At 38.2% G+C, this 16,181-nt stretch overlaps 1 protein-coding gene across 1 annotated transcript in view; it reads left to right on the forward strand.

The window, feature by feature from the left end:
• Positions 1-710: 710 nt before the first annotated feature.
• The window catches only part of LOC104957226 (collagen alpha-1(XI) chain-like), an 83,505-nt gene continuing 68,034 nt past the window's right edge, over positions 711-16,181 (forward strand). The window contains exons 1-4 of the mRNA XM_010784830.1: positions 711-1,112; positions 6,966-7,130; positions 9,550-9,763; positions 11,058-11,220. Coding sequence (XP_010783132.1) covers positions 998-1,112; positions 6,966-7,130; positions 9,550-9,763; positions 11,058-11,220 — 657 coding nt within the window. The 5' untranslated portion in view covers positions 711-997. The remainder of the gene's footprint in view (positions 1,113-6,965; positions 7,131-9,549; positions 9,764-11,057; positions 11,221-16,181) is intronic.

A 16,181-nucleotide genomic window follows, 5' to 3' on the forward strand; every position in this document is an offset into this window, starting at 1 on the left:
ATTAATGTTTTCCTAAATATCTCCTAATGTTGTTCTAATGTCTGCCTCATGATAAAACATGTAAACACATTTTCCGAAATGTGGTACGTGTTTGTGTCACTGGCTGCCATCGCACTTTTAAACCTGTCTCTCATCTGTTCACAAGAAAAAACCAAATCAAGGGGAGGACTGCATACCACCTGTGCTTCCATTATTTGTTCCAGCCATCTTTAACCATTAATTATTGTCAGACCTCAGGTGCCCTGTTGTCCAAAAAAAAGTCTAAGAGCTCCTCGAGGGAACTCCTAGTATCTGGAACACATTTAATTCTGGCTATTTGGGCTTTTATTTTAGCCATCGGCACGTGTAGATGCTATTCTTCAGATTACTTCGGGAAACCTTTAGAATAATAGCTCCACCCCACCACTTAATTTGCTTTTAGTGTGTGGCATTTAGTTTAATACCTCTTTCTGCTCTATGCATTTTATTCTTATAAGCTTATTGTTTTAACAGAAAGTTGAAGCTGGTAAATTGCTTTGTTTTCATATTTAGCTTGAAATCTTAGTAAAAGTTTGTAAAAGATATCTTGTAGGATTTGGGAGACCTCACTGTGTCCTGTAATTAGTTTGCAGTGGGATGTGCAGATGCTCCGCTTGATGCTGTTGCTCAGGGGGCGGATCCCTAGACAACTTTCCTGACTGGTGATTTGATGAACGGAGGATTTTCCAGTGTCAGTATCTCGCTGTCGGTTCAGGTTCAGCGTTGCGGCTTTTGTCCAGCCTCCTGACGGTGTGCAGCTCAGGGAACCGAGTGCCTTGCGCTTTTTTCATGAAAGCCCTTCACCATCAGTCTGAGCTCTGGACTTAAGGGGGAGCGGATCTTAAGGGCCCCGTCTGGCTGTGATTTTTTTACTTTCACACATGGCGCTCTAGTATAAGCACACTACACTTGTGGATTGTGGAAGGGACCGAGTTTTGTCAAAAGTCGCCCTTTTTCTGTACGGCCGCGGGCGCTAATCATGGAGATGCATATGTGCACCACCAGGTGGAAAACGAAAAAATGGCAATGGGATTCAACGCTAATCGCTGCGGTCACGTTAACTTTCCTTCTGCAAGCTGCCGGTGTCAGAGCAGGTAAGAAGCTGAATGTTACCCCACGTCACGGTCACTGTGCCAACACCAGGGCATCCCGGGATTTAAGAGCCTCCTATAGGCTGGCGGACAGCCCATAGGTGACAGTGGGTTAAGCAGCGACCAGCCATCAACTTTAATTAAGTAGCCTACACTGCCAATCGATGGTCTGTAAAGTCACCATTACTCTGTTTATACACCTTTCAGATGCTCAGTAGACCTGCCTGCCCACTGTATCATACAAAACTGATCACACTTTCTTATTTGTGTTTTTTTGCTTTATTCAAAGCATTGTGCCTGCATTTACTTGTTTTTTTAAAGTTTATTTCTAAGTGACACCAAACTGAGCCTATACTGCACCTGCATCACATTATCCAGTAACTTTTAAAGGGGTCACCACAGTTGTGTCTGTAAGCTTGTTGATGACTTTGAAGTTACCACCTCAAAAACGTACCTTCAACTTTTACTATATGTGCTACATACAGTAGTTGCAATGTGTTAAGGTTAACGTTGTGATTGTTTGCAACTTAAGGTTTATTCTTGGCACAAACAGAAGAGATGCTGCTCCTTCCCTCTGAGTGTTGAAGTAGCAAAGTCTGCCATCCAGGTGTGGTCAGTGGGGAGAGGCTCATAGTTTTTTTCATCTTGACACACAGTCTTGTGGTCTGTGTAAAAAGTGTGCAAGATGGGTCTTATGACCACTTATTTTTCAATTATGCTGAATAATTATTGAAGATAATGTGATCACAGAAAAAAAAGCAGTATTATTGGAACCCCTTGAGGTTTGACACTTGACTTTTACACAGGTCCACATTTAGTGCATTAAGCTATCTACAACATATCAGCAAAGTAAGAGTTTAACAATTCAATCAAATTCACAAAAGGCTTAAAATTGAAATACGTTTTTATGTTATTTTGCTGTCAATAGAGTTTGCTGTGGCACAGTGTAACTTTATAGATGTAGGTTTTGTGATAAATATTCAAAAAATTTATACAAGACACTGGGCACGACACTATGGAATTCTGGGAGTGAAATTCATATTCTCTCCTGAAGGATCACCATCTTTCCACATTATCTGGGCTCCCACTAAGTCCAAAAAGGGGCGTCGGTGGAAAAAAGAAAAAAAAACTGGAGTATTGTCTTTGCTTTAAAAACACATATGTTGGTCACATTAACTTCTTCTTGTATGTTTTTTCCTTGTTTGTGACGTCTGAGAGACATCCATACTGTACTGTGGCTTTAACTGTAATACACTGTTGTGTGTCAAAGTTGTGTGATTTTTTGGATGCATGTGGCTTTTTAATATTTGTGGTTTTGACATCAGATGACGCAACCTTTCACAAATAATGCCTTCCTTTATCATAGCAATGACACTGACATGTATTAAGTCATATAAAAAGGACATCTTTAGAATACCTATGATACTTAATGAAATCATTCGGCATAGGGCAAATTTGATAGAGCGCCCCAAAAATGAAAATATATTAAAAAAAGCAAATACCACATTGGCATGCATTGCCCTTTGCCCATTGCCCATCTTCCTTCACTCTGACTGATACTTAGACTAACCATAATTGCATGACTTGCTAGCAAACATTTACAGACTTTCCAATGTACTTTAATTGCTGCCTTTTTCTGCCAACTTTCAGTAGAAGCCAGTGTCACAAAAAAGCCTGAAAAGACATCCCATGATGTCTGCGCACGACCGCAGAGACATTAAGTCAGAAACTGTATGGCTCTGTTGAGTTATGAGATTCAGGGGCCTTGACATTTTGACTATATAGCTGAAAATTGAAATGTCTTAAAGTCTGCTGGTGCAATTGCTTTAATGATTTTAACAGTTCCGTCCTGTCACTACATGCTTTACTGCCTCAGGGGAAATCACACTTCTTTGTCATGTTAGTAGCTTGTTAACATGGCAGATAGTATATCACAAGTCCCCGACAGCAGGCAGGAAGATGTGTCATTAAAAATCAGAGACTGACGATTACATTTCAGACTGTGGCCAGTCTGAAGCTGCTTTGGTACCTTGAGCACGAGAAAACTGTCTTCTCTCTCTTGTGGTTTTTCCTCCTTATCATTAGAATATCGGTTATTCCTTTTTAAGTGTGGAAGAAGAAGGGGAATCTTTCTTTTTAAGGATGCGTTGAGGGTATAGAATGCTGGCTCCTACGAGACACAAGAGAGTTTAAGAACCATGCTTATTCATTTGAGTTCTTTAATGGTTTTGGGATATTGAGGGTTTTTCAGGGCTTCTGTGAAGAGATGGTTGTGGAAGAGTGGGGCTGAAGAGTCGGGGGTGCGGGTGTGGGGGGGTTCCTGGCCAATTCAGCACATCTGGAATATATGAGGCCTTGAGGTATGCAGTAATGTAGAGAGGCATTCTGGAACTCACAAAGAGACCTTTAGTCCAAGCTTTCTTTCTCTTTTTTTTCGAGAACCAGTAGCTCTGTACTTGGGACAATATTCAGAAGAGCCACAGACTATTTTCATTTTTATGAGGCATTCGGTGTGAGGTTTTATACTTGGCGTTTGGTACCCCACATTTGTGCTTTATTCTGTCTGTGTTGAAATCCAAAGTCAGTCTGTTATAGTCTTAAGAACAAAACAAACCCTGTGTCTGTTAAATTGCTTATTATGACAATGTCAATCCTAAAGCCTTTGTAAATCCACCTCTCTCCCAGTTTATAAAGTTGGTTAAAAGAGAAGAGAAAACACCCAACAGTGCTGCTTGCTTGATGCTTATACTCTTCACATTTTAAATTCATGAATTGTGTAATCTGGACCCATATCAGCATAAATTACTCCAGTCCCCATTACTTTTAAGAGCAGATCTGCATAACTCCAAATATGATAAAACTCGAGACATATCTCTGAGCATATGCTGGAATCAGGCGAGTTTGATTTATCACTCAAGCTATTATTTTTCTGGTCACAGGAGAAGTAGCTACAGGGATGGAGCCTTCTCCGTTTAGTCTCATGTATGTTTTAGTTGGGGGGGGTATAGGGAGTGGTGCCAGTAACATAATGGGTTCAGCATGTGGACTTAAAGCTCCACCCATCAGACCCCCTCCTGGTCACTGAAAGTGAAAAGGAACTGCATAATCAGCACTTCCTGGCTTCACGTGCCACATGACTTACAAAAATAGAAAACGTAAACAGGCGTATATTATTATAATTACATGCCTTTGACTTTCAATTTAGATTGATGTTGAAATGTATAGTGGCTGGCACCGAAGGAGAAGGATGGAAAAAGCACTAACAGCTTAGGGTCGACATTTTACGTGAAAAAATAACATATGGTTCTTCAATTGATGGGGAGAAAAGGGCTATAACACTATTCCTTGACATTATGATCCTTTCTCTCCACCAGTGTATGCTTTTTTTGGTCTCTTGTCTTGACCAAACTTTATTATGTAGTATTGAGGAGATTTCCTGCATTGGGAATTTCAAGAACGTTTTCTTTCTGATCCCTTTAAATGATTTTCCCACAATGATTTTAAGCCAGTATCAAACACATGCATCTCAGATTTTCTCAAGGAAGGGAGACTTAACATTGAGCCTGTTATCTGCCGTTCTTTAAAGGCCTTATCTTCCCACTGAGAATGTAAGCTGACCATTCAGACGTTGTTTCTAATTGCTGGGGATTTTGAAGAGGACACATCCTGCCTCTTGACTCACTGAAAAGACACATTAGTAACATGCTGGTTTTTACTGCTGTGGTTTCTGCAGTTCCACACATATCATTTAATACTTGGGTTACACTAAGTTTGGTTTGGAGTGGAAATGTAACAGTTGGTTATGCTATTCTCTACTTTGGACCTCTACATTAGTTTGCTGCCAGTTTAATCAAAATTGTAATCGGAACAATACATTCTTCAGTATTGATGTGTAATCTACTCTTTTTTTAAATGTCAGTATATAGTAACCATACAACAGCACGGAGATGGTATTGCATGTGGTTAGTCTCATTAAATTACAAGGCAGCAAATGTTCCAAGAGCTGTGGTCAGAAAGGGTTTGATCTTATTTTTTTTTAGACAATGCCAGCATATTATTATTATAACACCAACTTTAATTAAGCGACCCCTCACCAACATTGATATGAAGTTGTAAATCATCACATTCATTCACGACTGCTAAATTAAAGCGAGACTGTTACCTTTCTAGGAAAGCATAACATATTTAAATGTTGAATATATAAGCTATTAAACACACCCTTGCTCATTTCACTTTTGCTGCTAAAGCCTTACTTGGTCTCTTCTGAACAATGCCTACTAATGGCTACTGTAAGCTAATTTTAGCAAACATTAAAGAGATACTTGTCTGTCACAGTCTAGTTTTTTTTTGCTGTTAAATGTCCCCCTGAGTATTAATATTGGTCAGATCATCATCATCAACAAACAAAAATTTTTTAGTGATGTCTTTCAACACCACTTTCAGAATATGGAAAACAACTCCTAACTAAAAAACTACTTTTTGTTGGTTGTTAATAAACATATTACTTCCAATATTTGCATGGAGACCCATGGCAATGTTGCAATATTGTTTGTTTATGTGTATTTTATAATGAATGCTTAACTTTAATTAACTATGCCAAATACAGACAGGTAGTAACTTAATGCAGGATCATCACTATCAAATTGAGGAATATGAAAACAAGAATATCCTTTTTTATACAATTAATTAACAAACTCGTCTTACTGTATTTCTTTAGGCAAATGCCGCCCTAGGCAGATGTGTTAAATCATAAATACAGTTTAGCTGTACGTCAACACCCCTGTTTACACTAGCCTTACAACCTAACGTATAAGGTTTTGTTAATTCCCAATTATCACATTGTAACTGTGCCATGGGGAATGAGAGAGATAGGAGTTTAAGAGATCAACAAAACATTACAGAGTGAGAGTGTTAAGTGTTAGACAATTACTGAAGATAGAGTGAATAAGAAATGGTGTTTATCACTGCAAAGAACCGCAGTCAGACACTGAGCACCAGGTCCATTGATAGAAAAGAGTTTAGTAGTTTTAAGAAGCTCGTAAAGCTGCCCCCCTCTGCGGTCTCCTTATCCAGAAAGACCCAGTGATCAGCAGCCATGAGTTTTATCATCCCATAGATGCTGTGCATTTTGGCTGTGGGGGTAATAGTGGAGCTGAGGAGGGGGCCGTTTATGTTTACTGAATGGTTACCAACATTTTTACTGGTCCTCTGACAAGGTAGCTCATAAATGAACAATTGGTCTTACTGACAGATTTGGCCAAGAAGCAAGGGGGGTAATTGGTGTAAATGTTGACTTATCATCAAAATGCCAGGACCCATTAGGTTTTCTGTTAACTGCTGAAATATGCTTACAGTGCACTGTAAAAGTACATGCAGCTTTTACGACATGTACACTCATATGCATTATAGTATATGTGTATTCAATTAATGAGTTCAAGTTATATTGTTGTTGCATGACGCAGCTAAGGTTCCTTTAGTAGTCATATTATTGTTCTTTCTTTTGCACATATGATGTAATGTGTCTGTTTCCAGCAGACTGAGAATTTACTTATCAAATGTTCAAGCCTATTTATGATTAGGAAAGTCACTTTCCAATTTATGCAGATGCACATTAATGCACCATCAACAATCTTCTTTTTGTCTTGCATTTTCACAAAAACCTATCTATTAATACATACAAACTTTTTTTCAGGTAGGACTAAAGTTACGAGTGACCCACTCAAATAGGGAAACCTAAGCTAGCCCTTTGAACAGATGCATTCCCAAAATAGCTTATTTCTCTTCAAATGTTATGAAATGCTTGCTGTCCAAGTATCTGTGGGTAATGTTAACATATTTTGTTATTTCTCTCCTCAGCTGAACCAGTAGATGTCCTGAAGGCTCTAGACTTCCAGAGCTCTCCTGAAGGAGTACGGAAAACACCAGGCTTCTGCACGGCCCGGAGAGGATCCAAACCAGACGTTGCTTACAGAGTGGGAAAACAGGCTCAGATCAGTGCTCCAACCAAACAGCTCTTCCCAGGTAACCTCCCTCCTAACCTCCTACGGGTCACAGGCCTTTATTCTGAAGCTGAACTAGGCAGCTTTGCCCAATCTGTTCATCTGAAACAGAGCATTTGAACCAATTTCTTTGATAGTTGGGTATACTTTTGCATAAAACCTTACAAAAGCAACGTTTACACTGCAACACCTGCACAATATCATTGTAAAAAGAACAATGCAACTTTACTAAGTCTGCAGCCATGATAGTTCCTTTCCAATGCTTTACTTTTGCACAGCAGTGCTCTAAGCTAAATGCTAATGTCTGCATGCTAATATGCTCAAGATGAAGATGCCAATGTTAAGCAGGTATAATGTTTACCATGTTCACCATCTTAGTTTAGCATTTTAGCAAGCTATCCTTCGCCTATTAGCACTGAACAAAACTAAATACAGTACAACTGATGGGAATATTATGAATTATAGAAATGTCGAATTGTTGAGATGTTTCTGTCTCGAAGTGGAAGTGCTGGACAGAATAACGGATAATGACAGATTTTGCCATCCCTGAAGCTAGAAATGTTATGCCCACACAAACAAATGGATTAAAATTAAACAAATGCTTATGTTTACTGTCATGAACCACTTAATGACAAAATAGAAACATCTTAAAGATATTACAATTCCACATTAAATTGCAACAAATCAGGGAGTTACTGACTGCAATGAAACCCATAACGACTAACACCTGTTTTCTAAACTGCACTACAGACTTTCAGAAATTATTATCTAGAAGATGTTGAATACCCATAGGGATGATAATCACTCAGCATATGGTGTATGTCATGTAAACATATGATTCAAGTAGACACCAGATTTTTGTTGTTTGATATTTTGGGAAAACCCACAATTTATTACATCAAATCAATGAGAGGAATATTTCTTTTGATGTCTTGTGGACTGATCCTGTCAATAAACTATCTGTCCTCAAGTTTGATTGCTGGCAGACTGCAGTATGCTTTGTTTGGATAATGTAGTGCAATCTTGTAGGGATTTCATGCCAAGGGACTCAAAGTCTGCTGCTCGGCTGTGTTTGTGTGAAATAAAGCCATATTTATTTTATTTGGAAGGAGTCCAATCGGAGAAACACAAAAGCTATGAAACTGTGTAACCATTTGGTGTGCTACTTTCTTACACTCATTGCTTCTCATTAGCTAATCTGAATGAATGAACTGCAGGGGACAACACCTCTGTCATTACTAATGACTTTAAAAAAGAGCCGGTGACAGATACATTTGTCGATTTCAAAACTTGCCAGATTCCTTTTTTAAGCTGAAATATGAAACATGCTGCTTTTAAACATACAATACAATGTTTTATAATGTAAAAGGTAAAGGTCACCAGAGGCCTGTTTTTTATTACTGGGCCAAGGTATAGGAGGAGTCCCAAACCGCTCACTTACTCATAGCAAAAAAAGTATATAGAATATTATTTTATTAGTGTATTGCTGTTGAGAAAAAAATTGTTTCCAGTGTATGCAGTATGTTTTTTCAGTGTGGCTTAGTGTCATAGAATAAAAACCAAACAGTGTGAGGTATTATAACTTTATTTCTGTGAATTTTGGCAAAAACTGCCCGCACACCAACACTTTCAGTAACAACATTTCAAAAACTATAATTAAGCTTGAGAGGTGCAGCGTTGGAGGTGTGAAAATGTCCTCAGTCAGAATAATTGGACTTTCATTTGATTGGGATTAGTTATTTTGTCATTGAACCCAGTTATTATGGATTCAAAAATATGACATTTGTTTGAGTGTTTACTGCCCTTGTAAAATTATTGTGGCTACATCACCAACATTAAGTCCTTTCAGGGGATGCCAGGGACTCGTTTAACTTCCTTAATAAACACTGCTCCAGGTCCAGTTGTCTAGACATTTGGGTTTAATGTGAGGAGAGAACACTAATAGACTTGCCATTATTCAATTCAGTCATTACAATACAATTGCCCTTGTACCGACATCAGAGAAGGATATATTAGTAAATGACTGGAAATAAGGTGAAATGGAGACTGCATTATATTCCTTAAAGCTTAATCTTCACGGTACACTGTAATAGAGTGTAAATGTCTTCTTATTGTATCTCAACAAGAATGTGCCTTTAGCCCTTAATGTCAAACTATTTCTTAGAGCTAGTAAGTAGGTAGGCAGTCAGTAAACCTTCTCTGCAACATCCTCTGAAATGAAGTAAACAGTCCTGAGCTAAGTTCCAAGAGCTATTTATTTAGATTTGATTAAGAATGCTGTGGTTATACTGGGATGTTTCCATATGTGTAGTTGTATGAATCTGAAGCCGAGCAATGCTGTAAAACCCTCTGACAAAAATGTGCAGTTACCCAGATTTTCGTAATTAAATATATTTTACTTACATACCAAACTAAATGCCTGCGGATTGTTTAACCTTCAGGAGGAGTTTTCCCAGAAGATTTCTCCATCCTGTTTACCATCAAGCCCAAGGCTGGCCTCCAGTCCTTCTTGCTGTCGGTGTACAACCAGCAAGGCATCCAGCAGCTGGGCGTGGAGGTGGGCCGTGCGCCAGTCTTCCTGTACGAGGACCAGAATGGCAAGCCTCCCCCAGAGGAGTACCCCCTGTTCCGCTCCATCAACCTGGCTGACGGGAAGTAAGTGACTGGTTGCTCTTTTAAGAGGGCTTGAACATGTTGGGTCGGATGTGGGTTGTAGATTTGTGCGTCCCCCTGGATCTTTGCTTGCATTTTCAGGGTAAATGTAAATCTCAATACCTCTGTGAAGATTGTTTGATTGACTCAAGAGCTAAACAGCACCTTTTAGATGCCCAACTTGAGCACTTTATATACATTTAAAGAAATAATTGAATGCTAAACAAAACCAATATGCTCCACAGATTTTCTCAATCACTCAGAGCATCATTAACTCTCCTAGCTTGCTTAACAGCTCTGAAGATTTATTATCATCTTATGTTTGTTCAGTCATTAAAGCCATATGGAACAAGTCAGACAGTAATGGCAAATAAATTGCTCACAGTCTTTTGTTTTCCAGATTAGTTGCAGTGGTTGTATACTGATATGCAGTAATGGGCAGGATCCTCATAAATTGCATGGCTGCCCAATGACTCTAAAACAAATCATTTTTAGAAGTTGTGATCAATCATTTTCACAAATGCTAGCAGACATGATCCCATGCAGGGCTGTTTGTCTGCTATAGATTTTATAAATAATAAAACATCAGAATAATAACTTCTATATACAATATGTAGCCTTCAGTAGTGTACATTTCCAAAGCTGTCTTGTGAACTAACACATTAAAAAACAATGACATCTGAGATATTGGTATGACTTTTAAATTCTTTGGGTTTGCTCACACTTTTCCTTATTCTCTTCGACATGAGACATACATCAAATGTATTTATTTTCCTACATACTTAAAAGTGTGGAACCAAAGGACATTTAAAAGATGATCCCTACATTTAGCAAATTACACTTGCAAATTACACTTGCAAATTACACTGCTTATTTCTGCAAAAAACAACAGGCTACCAGCAACCATGAGTTCACTATTGAAGCAGTTGGTAGATATCCTTTTATAGTCATTAAAATAGTACTGGAGGTTACTAAAGGTTATTTTCTGTAACTGCTTTTTTGATTAACAACTGTTTTATTGTTAAACAAGACAAACAAATCTGAATTCTTTAACTTTAGAGGCGCAATATTTTTAGCTGCTTCCAGTCTCAACATTAGGCTAAGCTAAGCTAATCAGCTGCAGGATGTAGTTGTGTATATTGTGATGATCTTATCTTTGAACTCTCATTAAGAACAATTTATCAAAATGCCACTTTTCTTCCTAACATAGACTGTGGCAGTTTTCTTGAAAGGACAGGAAGTGCCAGAGCGTTGTGTTTATATTTCTAACCCCCCACTTTGCTCCCCTGCTGCACAGATGGCATCGTGTAGCCATCAGCGTGGAGAAGAAGAGTGTCACCATCATTGTGGATTGTAAGAAGAAGGTGACCAGGCCCCTCGGCAGAAGCGACCAGGCCGTCATCAACACAGAAGGCATTACTGTCTTTGGAACCAGAATCCTGGATGAGGAAGTCTTTGAAGTAAGGCAGCCATTTTGAATCGCTATCCACCTTGATTAAGCTAGCTGTGTTGTGATTAGGATATTAATTGGTTCAAAGGAGTGGTTTAACATTATTTGATGTGTTTTTATTTGCTTTTGGTCAAGAGTTACTTAAGAAGAAGGGTGACACTTTCATTTTTGTGCTGTTATTATTAAGTTGGAGCCAAAGACTAGAAGTTACAGAGCAAGACATTTACATAACGTATCACTTTAAAATGTACGTTTCTGTTCAGATTGTAGATGCCACGTCATATTTCAAATGTGGTGGTAGGGATATTTTTTAAATTATTACAAAGAACTAAACCAGTGCAGTCTTCATGCTAACCCAAGCTAGGCAACTTTTAGCTCCAGCTAAATAAAATAATGCCCAGATATGAGAGTGCTCGCTGGCTTCTCAAACTACTAGAGTCTGTTAAGGCACATGATTTCAATGCCATGGTCACATTATAGTTATTATAATCTTCAATAGTTAATTTGACTACAATAGGACTTGTTTTCTGGGAAAGATACAACTAAATTCACCTCTGATCCTGATATCTGATATCAAGATGTCTCCATCATCTCCACAGAAGAGTTTTTCCCTAATGTAATGCAGATTTTGACAGTAAACTGAAGTGATTGTGTTTTCAGGGAAACCCTACTTATGCCAGTGATTTCTCCATTGTGGTCAAGCATGAATGAATGGATGTAATAGAAAGCATATTCTGAATCCGACACTCAATGAATCTCATTTACCATTGAGAAAATAGACTATTTTATTGTCCTCTTCAGTCCAAGCACTTAAAAACCAGACATTGTATTTGTCTTTCATTTAAGTGCATAAAGTGAATGGTAAATTTCATTGGCCAGAACAACAATACTGGCATTTATACTCTGCAAGTATGGGCAGAATCTGTGGAAAATGTTGTTCGAAGTGCTTTTTCTTGCTCTCAACATTGGTTTGGATTTGTTTGAATATAGATATATTAAAAGGAAAACTGAGGTCTAATAGACTTGTGTTAAATATTGGACATTGTGTTATTGGAGATTCGGGAATTTTGCCACCATTTTTAGAGATGATTTTATATTATAACCTCAATAACTGTGAATCAATGTACAATAACCGAGGTGGCAACTATGAAATGGAGGTCCTAGCTGCCAGGTTTAGCACAGGTAGCTATGAGCTGAGTGGATACTGTTAGCTCAATGCTATTTCCGAAAACAATAGCCTCTCTTTGATGTGTGCATGTGGAATGCTTGCTAAGTAGAACAGCCTGCAAAATGTTTGCCTCCAGGTCAGAGATGAAGTTCCACCGGGAGCCTCATGAAAATGTCAACCCACCCTTCTTCAGTGATAGGTTTTTGGCAAGAAGATCACATTGCAAGAAATAGAAGTGAAACATATAGACACGTCAACACAATTTAAAAGTACAAAAGGCACAACTATAGTGAATTCATTTTATAACATTACCAACATTAAATAACATAAGTGTGAAAGCCACAGTGATTGGGGTTGGAAATGTAATTAAAGTAATTGAGAGGATTAAAGTAGCTAAGCACTTAGCTTTTTCTATTTTAAATGCTGATTTAGGGTCAGCCATTTGGCTCTTGTGAGTGGTCTTTGTTAGAACATATATTACGCTAATGGTTCTTGAATTGCAGAGTAATTAGTTTTGTTCACTTTTTTTCAAACCTGGGGGAATAAAAAACAGTTTTCCTTTGTTCCAAGGTTTTTTAGCATGATCTAAGGTGGTTTATATTGGTGTATCACACAAAGGCCTTGTTGAAACAGCCTAGCAATACATTCAGCAATCACAAACTGTAATTATTTCCACTTCAGGTTTGATAACCTTTGATTTGTTTTAAACTGGCTTCTTAAAGACACACTGGATTCCTAATTGCAAATAAATCATACTTGCCATAAAGGTACTTTCTATTCATTTCATTAGATCAAAAAAGGTACAATATGTAAGGTAGATGTAAGCCATGTGTTTGGGTCCGACCTGTTGCCTATCGGATTATACTTTGGCATTCATTCTTCAGCTGTTATATTCTACAATCAGTAAACCTTGGAGGCTATGGAAACTTGGATCATGGTGGCTGCAATATCTACTGTAGATAAATACAATGGAAAAACATTTTAAACATCCCCGCAATCAGGTGACTGAGTCCAGTTCTTCCAAGCTCTTGTATGTAATGTATTTATGTTTAACATGTGCTATTGATCTTCTTATATATCTGTCAGTAAAAGGGACAATGAGCCTATTGTCCGTAATTTCAAAGACATTTAAAAAAATGGTATCACTAATATGGTCCCTGGATAGGTCCCAATTATGTAGTTAATCCCCGACCTTCCTATGACATATTTTAAACTAACCATTATATTTTCTGTGGTTATAGTGATGCCCAGAGGATACATCCTATATGATGGTCCTCTGATGTGCATTATGCGTAAGGCAAAGATGGAAGTCGATATCTTACATAATACCCTTCCCTAACCCTGACCATCCCAAATCCATTCATGTAATATATAAATTACTATTTATAAACATTAGTATTTCATGACCTATACCTACATTTACCTTAGAAAATGGATCCAACAACAAAAGGCAAACATTTTCTACAGTTTTTCTTTTTCCAATCCTTTTTATAATTCATGATTTAGAGAATGCATTGACAACATAGATTAAGAATTGTGGCTGTTCAGTATACCAAGCTTCCCATCTTTGGAGCCATTCTGCACTTTAATTACTGAGGTTTGCTTTGAGCTTTCTCACTAAAACTGCTGTGAGCACATGGCTACCTTACTGCAGTAGATTGCATAAGCAGGTGTCAAAGTTGGAAGCACAGGGGAGAGCAAAGGCTGGGGGAAAATATGATCAGTGTGCGAGTGTGCTTAGAATTGGCTCCGATTGCACAGCTGTTTAAAAGATACGCTCAATGACCAGACCTCCAAATCCATTTTCCCCCTTTCTTCTGCTTTTTTTCTTTTAAATAAAAGCCACACGATATTTCAATCATTCCTCATTTTTATGCAAATCCATTCCTCAGACTTTAAGGGATAGGGTGGGATTGTAGTTTTTGCCCGTATGACAGAGTGTGTGCTTTCTCTTTGTTATTTCAGATGTGCATATAAAGGAGTCTGTGTCTGTGAGGAGGCGAAGATAGTTTGTTTATGTGTCTGTCATTACTGCGTAGTAGATTGTTCCAAAATACTGTCCCTCAAGCAGGACAGTCTTTGGCAGAGGAATCTAACAAGGCTCTGATGGGCTCAGCCTGAAAGTGAATCATTGTTTATGGTTGAGTTGGCAGAAAGAGAAACAGTCTGCCTCAGTCACTTTTTCTCCCTCCAGTAACAAAATGTTTTTCGTAGAGTTGTGTTATAGGAATATAGTAATTACTTCATAGTTGTGTGAGTGTTGCTGTTAATTAGTTTTGACACTTTTATCTTTGTTTAACATAGCACAGGTGAGGACTACTGTAGGACAGTATAGGGAAAATATCAAGATACAAATAAAAAAAAAGGACAGGTACATTTCATAATGCATATTAAAGAGGCCAGGACAGTAAATAAGACATTGGCCGTTTCTCAATGTCGAGTATACCTGCTGCAGAGCCACTATTTCAAGTATACTACGCCATCGAGTGGCGCCGAATGCAGGGCATTTAAACAGTCCTTCTGCGCCACTCGATGGCGTAGTATACTTGAAATAGTGGCTCTGCAGCAGGTTTAGTCGACATTGAGAAACGGCCAGAGTTAAGATCCTACAGTAGATGTTAAGGAAGAATCCCATTTAACCAATATTTATCTCCGAAGAATAATTCAGACTCAGATTTTGATATTTTCAACAAGCATTTATACAAAGAAACGGAAGATTAAAAAGTATATTTGTCAAAGTGAACCTGTATCTGACCTCCTTGTCCCTTAACCCCCTCTCAGGGGTCCCAGCACAGCCACGAGGTAATGCACTCAAGGTGCTTCTTAAATGCTTTGGCTGATGGAAAAGAGAACAGCCAGGTAAAGGAGACTGAGAGAGAAAGAAGTAAAGAAAGGGCAGACAGACAAGCAAGCAGATGGATCAAATAGTTCAACCGTTTTGTGAGCTATTGGCAGAAGAAATATTTTAATATTCGAAGGGTGCAAGACATTTGTATGCCTCCAGTGCTGTAAAAGAAACGTTATCCTTGTGCTGACCACAAAGGCTGCATTTCGTAAACACTGTGAGGAATCGGGATTGTTTTCCTCTTTCTGCTTCCTGCCTAATTGTTCCCCTTGTGCTGTTTTGAAATTCCATCTGTTTATTTTTTCTTACAGAAATGTGTGCTCCCTTCCCATCATTTTGAAAAGTAGGTATTTTGATGATAAAAGTAAGAAAATACAGAAAAAAAAAGATGGCTACCAAAGATACTGCAAGAAAAAGACATTTAAGCAATAGCCTGTTGATTTGGGCAGCTGCATTTCGCTTGGCCTCGAGTCCAGCCACATCTGGAGGATGATGGTTCAGTGTGACAGCGGGTTACAGTGATTTGATAGAGTTTAAGGTTTTTACAGCAAAGTCTGTTGATAATCCTGAGGTGGGACATTACTTTTATAAAAAAGGATGTAAATATACACCTTAAGTCATCTAATCAGCTCAAGTTGCAGTAGTAAGGACAGTCATTGTCTTCCTTCATCAGGTTGTCCGCGGGGTCTTAAAAAGTATTAAAAGTTGATCAATCAATTTAGCGAAAATGAAGGCTATTAAAAAGTATTAAACGGCATTTTCCAAGGTATTACATTTTGTAGCTTGTTTTCATAAGTATATCAATTGTCCAAAGAGGACAAAAGACAGTCATTTTCTTCCTTCATTCATCAGGGTGTTTCTTCCTTCATTCATCAGGGTGTCCGCGGGGTCTTAAAAAGTATTAAAAGTTGATCAATCAATTTAGCGAAAATTAAGGCTATTAAAAAGTATTAAACGG

This window comes from Notothenia coriiceps, unplaced genomic scaffold, assembly GCF_000735185.1.
Source record: "Notothenia coriiceps isolate Sejong01 unplaced genomic scaffold, NC01 NC01_scaffold00026603, whole genome shotgun sequence".
NCBI lineage: Eukaryota > Metazoa > Chordata > Actinopteri > Perciformes > Nototheniidae > Notothenia > Notothenia coriiceps.